This window comes from Lolium perenne, chromosome 6, assembly GCF_019359855.2.
Source record: "Lolium perenne isolate Kyuss_39 chromosome 6, Kyuss_2.0, whole genome shotgun sequence".
In the NCBI taxonomy this organism is placed as follows: Eukaryota; Viridiplantae; Streptophyta; class Magnoliopsida; order Poales; family Poaceae; genus Lolium; species Lolium perenne.
In genome coordinates, this window is record NC_067249.2 from 66,491,787 (window position 1) to 66,500,253 (window position 8,467).

Sequence of the window (8,467 nt, forward strand, 5' to 3'; positions counted from 1 at the left end):
GCTTACGAGCCACCCCGCGGTCAAGAACAACGAACTCACTCCCCTGAACATCACCGCAACGAGAGTGAAGGAGCTTCGAACCTTGACCTACATGGACGAGCCCGCACAACCAATGCAAGCTTATTGCCGAAGACATTGGGGCCGCTCCCACCGGTCGCTCGCAGCACCCGACCGCCAACAGCCACAGGAACACCACCGAAAGCCACCACCTGCATCTCTAAAGCGGCGACGACACGCTCCTTACAACACCAGCGTACTACTCTATGCTTGCACAAGGAGATGGTCAAACCCACCAGAACGCCGCTAGACACCGGAGAAGGGAGGGAGAGGGGCCAGCCCAAATCTGGTGGAGTTGGGTGAGTGCAAATGGGGCGATAGCGAAGAAGGGGGAAAGAACAGTTGTTTTTTTCATGCCCATATCTCAAACTATTAAAACTATGAAAATAATTCACACACGTAGTGTGTGTTTACATTAGCGTGAATATTCAAATTTAAAAAAAACGCAACACAACGCTAGAAAATATACTTGTGGACAACGTGTACTCACAAACCCGAATAAAAACGAAACAAAAACTTATATTTGTTAGTTTCATTTATTCTGATAATAGATCATGTACATATCTAGTGCCTTGATAATTACTCATATAAAACTTAAAGAAAAAATACAATCGTATGACCTATACAAAAGTAAGAAAATAAAATTTGCATAGTGAAAATCCATGTGCTTCTACTTCTCCTCGAGCATTTTGTCTCTTCTTCACAAGTTACACTTCAATATTTTAGTTTCTAAGTTGACACACAATACTGCAAATATTTCCTACATTCATAGAGAAGAGAGGAGCCGTGGTGGACCCTCCTCGAACCGCCCGGATCCCACGAGTGAATAGAAAGTTAGTCTATGTTGTATTCTATTTTCTATTTTACTTTTCACTTGGGATTAAGAGTGACCATCTTCTAAAAATTCACTATATTTTTCTTTTTTCTTTGTGGGACACGAATCATGATCATCTTTATGGAGAAATATTTGCATGTTTTTACGATATATATGGAACTGATGTTTTGGCACTTAGGTGTTTATGCTCCCTTTATTTTAAAATACATTTTTGATACATTTGAAATATCAAAAAATTCAAATAAAAACATGTGTACATCTTCACATGATACGTGTGTACAAACTCTTTCAACGGAAAATTGACTTATCGGTTAATCTGTGTAAAAGACAGGAAAAATAGTGCTAAAAATAAAGTTGTTGCGAGACATATTTTGTCTTTTCTATATGAACCATAAAAATTATCGGGTTTTCGCAAAATTGTACATAGATTATCTACATGTACATGCAAAAGAATTGTTGTAATTTTGTAACAATTAGGTTTTTATTAGTGGAGGGAGCATATATTTTTTAAAGTAAAACTCTTGAAACTTTAGATGCTACCTCGAATCTGAAACGAAGAGACGTGGAGGAGTGAGAGCGACCAAACCAGCACCGGCCCGCTCAAGCCTAACCAGCCGACCGGTCGCTTTTTAAGCTTTTCCCCGCCTCTCAGTCTCAGGCCGCATTTCTCTCACGACCATCGCGTGCCGTTCCGATACAACCCACCCAACACTCTCCGGCTCTCTTGTCCGCCGCGACTCACAGGCCCTAATCGAGCTCGCAGGCGGCGGCGCCGCGCCCGCTCACGCACGCAGCGATGGAAGGTGGCGGCCGCAAGAGGGGCACGGCCGATGGGGCTAACGGCGCCTCCGTCGGCGGGAAGCGCACGCGAGGTAAGTTCGAGTGGAACCCGCCTCTCTCTCTGCTCCTGTCTTGCTTCGTCGAATGAAGCTTGGGTTTAGCTTCTCGGGGTCTGGGATATCGCCGAGTTTCTCTATCGTTAGGTTCATGGTTTAGGGTTTTTCTGGGGAAGCTACGTGGTGCGATTGCCTGAGGGGATCTGTAGATGTTTGTGGGTAAAGATGAGGGGTTTAGGAGGGCTTAAAAGCTGGCATTTGATCAACAGTTTTGTCAGTCACCTCACCGCGGTCTAGTTTGTTTGCTATGATTAATTTTATCCGACCACGTGAATGTACGCCTATTGATCGTTGCGCATTGTTACATTGTTCGATTAGAACTTGCTATACCTTTTCTGTCTGGAACTCTGGATTCTATGTGTTAAATATTTGGATAATTCCAGCTGAATCTAGTGTGGTCAAGACTTCGATTAATGCAATATATTGTAAAATTACTAAACTGCGAATAAGCTTCTTTTATGAATCAATCAAGATCAGTACATCAACAGTGTATTAACTTTGGCGCACTTAATTAATCTGATTTAACAGAATCGGAGTCATTCCAAACCGGTGTAGGAAGCAAACTGAAGCCATGCATCAAATTTTTCAGGTTATTGGTCCATCTTAAAATAAACTCCACCCGGTAACATTTATTCTGCACAATAGATGTTATGTGGTTAAAACTTTGCTTCTGTTTATGGAAAGATGTATTGTTGCTAACAAGTTGTGTAAGCAATATTGTTCTACAGTTCCATCTAATGCAAGCTTAAGAATTTCTGCTGGAATATAACTGGATTATGCACAGTTGTCAGTGCAAGAACGGTTTAAGGACGTGTAACTACTTTTCAGATGAAAAATTTGTCAGTAATATCATGATGCATCCTCATCTTATCAATTTGGGAAAAGAAGATTGAACATATGACTTGGCCACTGGAAATTGTATCCTGCACGGCGTATATTGTTTGTTCTAAGAATTGTTAGATGCAGGAATACTTTACTGTATGGCTTAAAATGATATTTCTATCAACAGTTGCTTATCGACTGGCTTGAACCATCATAGGCATAATATTTAACCTGATGCAATAACAAAATTTGAACTTATGATTTAAGACAATTATTAGCGATAGAGATTCAGAATGTAGATTAGCTCTGTTATTCCAGAATGTGGTAGCCACTCTAGAATTTATTTCTTCAGTCCACTCTGATTTTAATTATTTTGAGAAGTAGCGCTCCTACTCCGATGGTAGTCCACATTGCATATTATGTACGCTAGAATATTAGTTGTTCTTAAGTTGCTATCCACAGTTGTAATTATATTCATGAGGCTTTTGTCTATAGAATTCACATGTCTGAATCTTGTTAGTCACTATCAGTTGCACTTATAACGAACCTCTTTATTACTGAGCCCTGCAATTAGGATATCCTTTTTGGTAATTAAGTTACTTACCCACATTATGTTCTCATTGTGCAGTACCGCTGGCTGCCCGTTTGGCGAGGGTTGCCACTTCCTCCATTGCTTCCCTGACGGTCACCAGGCTGTTGCAAAGATGAGCAACCTGGGTGGCCCAGTATTTGCAGATCCGCCAAGAAGAATGACAGTGGGACCTGCTGTTCCTAATGGTGCCCTCACACTAACTTTTAAGACTCGCTTGTGCAACAAGTATGACACTGCAGAGGGATGCAAATGGGGTGACAAGTGCCACTTTGCACATGGTGAGGGGGAACTCGGCAAGCATATGTTCATGAACAACTCAATGCCGCCCCATGTGGGACCAAAGCCTACCAGTCACTCTGCACCTCCGGCAATGCTCACCCCTGGCATAACCACTCCAGCAAGCTTCGGGGCTTCCGCCACAGCCAAGATCAGTGTTGATGCACCCCTTGTAGGTGCCATCATCGGGAAGGGTGGAATCAACACAAAGTATATATCTCGAGTCAGCGGGGCTAAGCTGGTCATCCGGGATCACGAATCAGATGCCAGCTTGAGAAACATTGAGCTTGAGGGCACATTTGATCAGATCAATGATGCCAGTGCTATGGTCACGGAGCTGATTGTCAGCATTGATGGAAACAGCAGCGCCCCTCCGCCAGGCCTGAACCTAGTGGGAGGATCTCACCGCAGCGGAGGGCCAGGAAGCAACTTCAAGACCAAGCTGTGCGAGCACTTCACCAAAGGACCCTGCACTTTTGGTGACAGGTGCCACTTCGCCCACGGCGAGAATGAGCTGCGCAAGTCAGCTTCTGCGTGAGATCCAACTGTTCCGTAGCAATAAGCTAATGCAACCCTGAACCTGATAGCCGCTGATGATTTTTCTGACTGTCCATGTGCTTATACCATCCACTTTATGATTTGAACATGAATTTTATTTATGCTATTTCTCGCCCTTGAACTTATAACTTGAGTAAAATGTTTTTGGCCTGTTCTGCTCTCCTAAGATGTTATTATGTTATCACTGTGGATAATGCTGCGTGCTTCCCTGCCTCAAGTTTGTGACCGTCTTTCGTCGGTTTGTTTGAATTGCTTATATATAAACTGAAATCCCCAGCATTCCTGTGTTTTTGGGTGTTCAGGGGAGTAGAATTGTCTTGTATACTCGCGCCCGTGTCTAGTACTACTTCAAGTCATGTGGTGGGGATGAGCATGTATCAAGCTTACGTGCTGTCTGGAAAGGACATTATAAACTAATCCATATCGGTCATTTTATTCAAACTGCTGTAACCATGATTTCTAGCCACCAAGCAACAAATCACAATGGTAGGTCAACATCCACCTCAGAAGATATCAAGTAGAGTACCGTAAGCAACTTTCAGTTCTCATACAATATGGTGAAACTACAATACACAGAAAGGCTCTTGTCATTGCACTATATTATGTTGAATTTCTCTTGCAAAGCTTGCGTTCCTTCAACAGAGTGCAGATTGGAGATGAAAGTCTTTTGACATAGAGTGCAGAGTGCAGATTTTGGATAGCAATTTGCAGTAATTTAAGTCCCATGTGAAAGTCAGAAATTGAAACCAGGGCAGCAAGCCCAAATAGGGCAGAACTGTTGTTCCTCCTTCGAGTTATGCCACAGCAGTTCTTGATTAAGCAAAAGAAAAAAATTATCTTGCATCTCTACTCCCGGTGAAGTTTGAACAGATACAGCATAAACGGTACAGATTAAGTTTCACAGGACATAAATCGAACAGAGAAGCATAAGCCAGTCTCAGAAAATCGTTGCAAACAGCAATACCGAGTGAGTGCAATCTCGAATGAGAAGTTTGAAAAGACCAAATCAGCAAGTCTTATACCAGCATGATAGGCGCAGGTACTGAGACCAGATTAAGGAATAAGGATCCGAATTGTTTCGTTCCAGATGAAATTACAGCAGTGAAAGGCAAATTACAATTTCAGAACACGTTCAGTTAGAAAGCATGACACCAGCTGCATAACATGACTGAAACTGTTAGTTTAACACCGACGAGGCAGATCATTGTAAAGATGACTATCACTCGCAGTCTACATTAGCCTCAAACTGGTGGTTCAAACTTAAAGACGTGACAAACAAAGTTCCATCATATTTCAGATAACAATCGATAAAGTAATGTATCTAAAGGCTGAAAAGAAGCATCATAGTTCGCAGAAACATAATCGAGGAACAGACAATTCTCCATAAACACAGTTGACACGGAATCAATTATCCATCCAGCGACACCAAATTCATTCATTGATTCATTCATCCATATGCAACAATTTCCATTACAGACTACAGGCACGCAGCCAATCGAAACAGCAGCTCTAGGCACAGGCGGACCCGGCTAGCCTCCGAAGCCGTAGAGGGTGCGTCCCTGGCGCTTGAGCGCGTAGACGACGTCCATGGCGGTGACGGTCTTGCGGCGGGCGTGCTCGGTGTAGGTGACGGCGTCGCGGATGACGTTCTCGAGGAAGATCTTGAGGACGCCGCGGGTCTCCTCGTAGATGAGCCCCGAGATGCGCTTCACGCCGCCGCGGCGAGCCAGGCGCCGGATGGCCGGCTTGGTGATGCCCTGGATGTTGTCGCGCAGGACTTTCCGGTGGCGCTTGGCGCCGCCCTTGCCCAAGCCCTTGCCGCCCTTGCCGCGCCCAGACATCGCCGCCGCCGAGGGTGTGGGATTTGGGAGAGGAGGAAGGTCTGCTGGAGTTGATGGATTGGGGATCCGGCGGCGGCGGCGGTGTGTTTTTATCGGGAGGGTTTGCGAGGGAAGTGCGAAATTTTGGGCGGGAGGTGGGAGGTGGTCGATCCGTGGGACTGGGAAACTTGGGACGTTGGATCTAATCGTAAGGCTGGAGTGGGGTGGGAGGGCTGTGGCGCGGATCGGTGACGTGGCCGGAATTCTGGGAGATCCGTTGGAATTGCTCCCGCTACTTCGTTTGGGCCGGGGCAATTGATGAATGTACTAAAGGCCATTTGTTGAACTAGGCCAATAAGTCGAATCTGAGGCTGCTAAAACAACCGAATTTTGGTAGAGGGAAGCACTTTGGTAAACAAACTTGTCCTTGAACTTTTAAAGTGTTAGCAATCGGAGTCCGATATGTAGCTTATCATCGGACCAGCAACTGGCCACACTCGTACTATTTTTGATGATTTGGGGCGCACGACGTTGTGGGTCCTACTAATTTTCCTGATTCGGGGCGCACAACGTACGAGAGGCGTTTGTTGTCGATTTCAAATTCCAACTGCCTTTTCTTGGCCTCATCAATCTGCTTGGATAACACGATTTGCTCAGCCGAACACCACGTGTATGCATCCACCGCCCAAGTGTGACACCGATCCGGATTTAGCTCTTCGTCACTAGTGCCTAGCGGGCAGAAAACTCACGAGAAAACCTAGAATCGCCTGAGCGGATGGGCAGATGCGATCTGACCGCTCTTGATGATGAGGGATCTCGCCCAGAAGATGATTCCAAGCGGCGCAGTATGCACCAACTACCAACATATTAATGAGCAGATGCTACGGCTTAGCTTAATTAGAGGTAGAACAAGACGACGTACGAGATTCTAGAAACGAGAATTGCGCACAGTGTACTCAGGTTCTAGATCTACAATGGTGGCGGATCTCTACTCCTGCTATAATTCACTATCAACGTGTTTGTTTGGGGGGGGGGGGGGGGGGGGGGGCTAGTATGGGCATTAAATATCCTGTATGGTTCGAGGGAATGTGACTTGGGGAGAGAGAGGGAAGGGGAATTAAGAGGTTCAACTCCCTCTATCTATTCTGGGGAAGGGGGGGCTGGTAATTTTAACGAGATGGGGAATTAGCAAAACAAAGGTATGGCTATATTTGTTCCGCTCGTCTCGTGATGGAAGGTACTCGTGAGTAGAAAAACTCGTGAAATCCTTTCTAAAAAGCGGTAAAATGCTCGCTGGATAAGCCTCCAACACCGGCACTAACTGTAACCAAACTTAACGCGGGCTTGTCTTTCTCCTAATGGGCTAGCTTATTTCTTCTCCACAGATCATATCTGATTGTGGCAATAAAAATGATTCTGCTAACTTTTCTTTTCATAGATCCATCCACATCTATTCTCCCTTTCTATATTTTATTATATCCTTTCAACGGTGGACATATTGACGTTGTTATTTTTGTTTCCTTTTTCGTGAATTCCTCACTAGTCTTTCCCACCATGGGCCAAATGGTGGATTTGGACACTAAACATTAACTTTCCAAACCTAATCCCAAGACAAACTCTCTACTTTTTATTCACATTCCCCTTGCCTGGAGAAGCCAAACATTTTACGTGAAGTCCTCACTAGTAATTCTCATCATGGGCCAAATGGTGGATTGGGACTAAACATCAACTTCCAAAACCTAATTTCAAGAGAAACTCTCTACTCTTAATTCCCACTCCCCTTGTCTAAAGATGCCAAACATGATGTATATGGTCACTGTTGGGTTTACAAGGGAGTCGCTCGTGACTATCTGAGAAAAACTGTACCTGAAAGGATGCTCCGGTCTAGCTTTGTATATGGAACCAGCTAGGGTTTACAAATGTTTTCTTGTCCCACTTCGAGGTGACGTGCGGGTCTAGTCTATGTGAGCCGATGGAGACCAGGTGAGTCAGTCGAGCCATCGTTCTAGGCCTACCCCATGACTAGTATTGAACATTTCCTTGTCGACATATAAGGCCATTGTATAATAAAAGGGTATTTTAACATTGGAATTACTTAATTTACATTGCCACTTATAACAAGTTAAAGATGTGTAACTTATTTTAGTGTACTACGTGACAAGACTAAAAGTCCAAGAAAAAAGTCTGATGTTTTCTCTATTTTGGATGGTCTGGAAGGTAAACTATTTCAAGTTGTTCGGTTTAACTTTGTTAATTATGACACCAATTTTTTTGAAAAATTAAAAGGACAGTGTTTCAAAGTTGTATCACATAACCAACATGATTGGTTTTTTATTTTATTTTTAGGACCACAAATAGTAAATTGTGTCATACCTGGTCAAACGCATAGACAATGCTACGAATTGCTAATTGTATCAAATTGATTGCAACATACCTCGTCAGTATTTATGGATGATTCACACGATATTATACTCCATTTGTTAATAATCGTGTCCCACCGTATAGATAGAAAGATCATATCTCGTAGTACTTTCCCCATACTCCCTTCGTTTTAATTTAGTCTGCATTATATATATAAAGACAAACTATTAATACATTTATTAGTACTACT

General features: G+C 43.7%; 2 protein-coding genes across 2 annotated transcripts; one reads left to right on the plus strand and one right to left on the minus strand.

Moving 5' to 3' along the window:
* Nucleotides 1-1,562: 1,562 nt before the first annotated feature.
* On the plus strand, nucleotides 1,563-4,179 carry LOC127307563 (zinc finger CCCH domain-containing protein 14-like). Its single transcript, XM_051338288.2, has 3 exons — nucleotides 1,563-1,764; nucleotides 2,317-2,377; nucleotides 3,239-4,179. Exons 1-3 carry the CDS (start codon nucleotides 1,689-1,691, stop codon nucleotides 4,014-4,016), a joined length of 915 nt encoding a protein of 304 aa, XP_051194248.1. The 5' UTR covers nucleotides 1,563-1,688; the 3' UTR covers nucleotides 4,017-4,179.
* Nucleotides 4,180-5,563: 1,384 nt separating this feature from the next.
* Nucleotides 5,564-5,925, minus strand: LOC127307564 (histone H4). The gene has a single exon (XM_051338289.2). The coding sequence runs from the start codon at nucleotides 5,875-5,877 to the stop codon at nucleotides 5,566-5,568; it is 312 nt and encodes a 103-aa protein (XP_051194249.1). The 5' UTR covers nucleotides 5,878-5,925; the 3' UTR covers nucleotides 5,564-5,565.
* Between the last annotated feature and the right edge of the window lie 2,542 nt (nucleotides 5,926-8,467).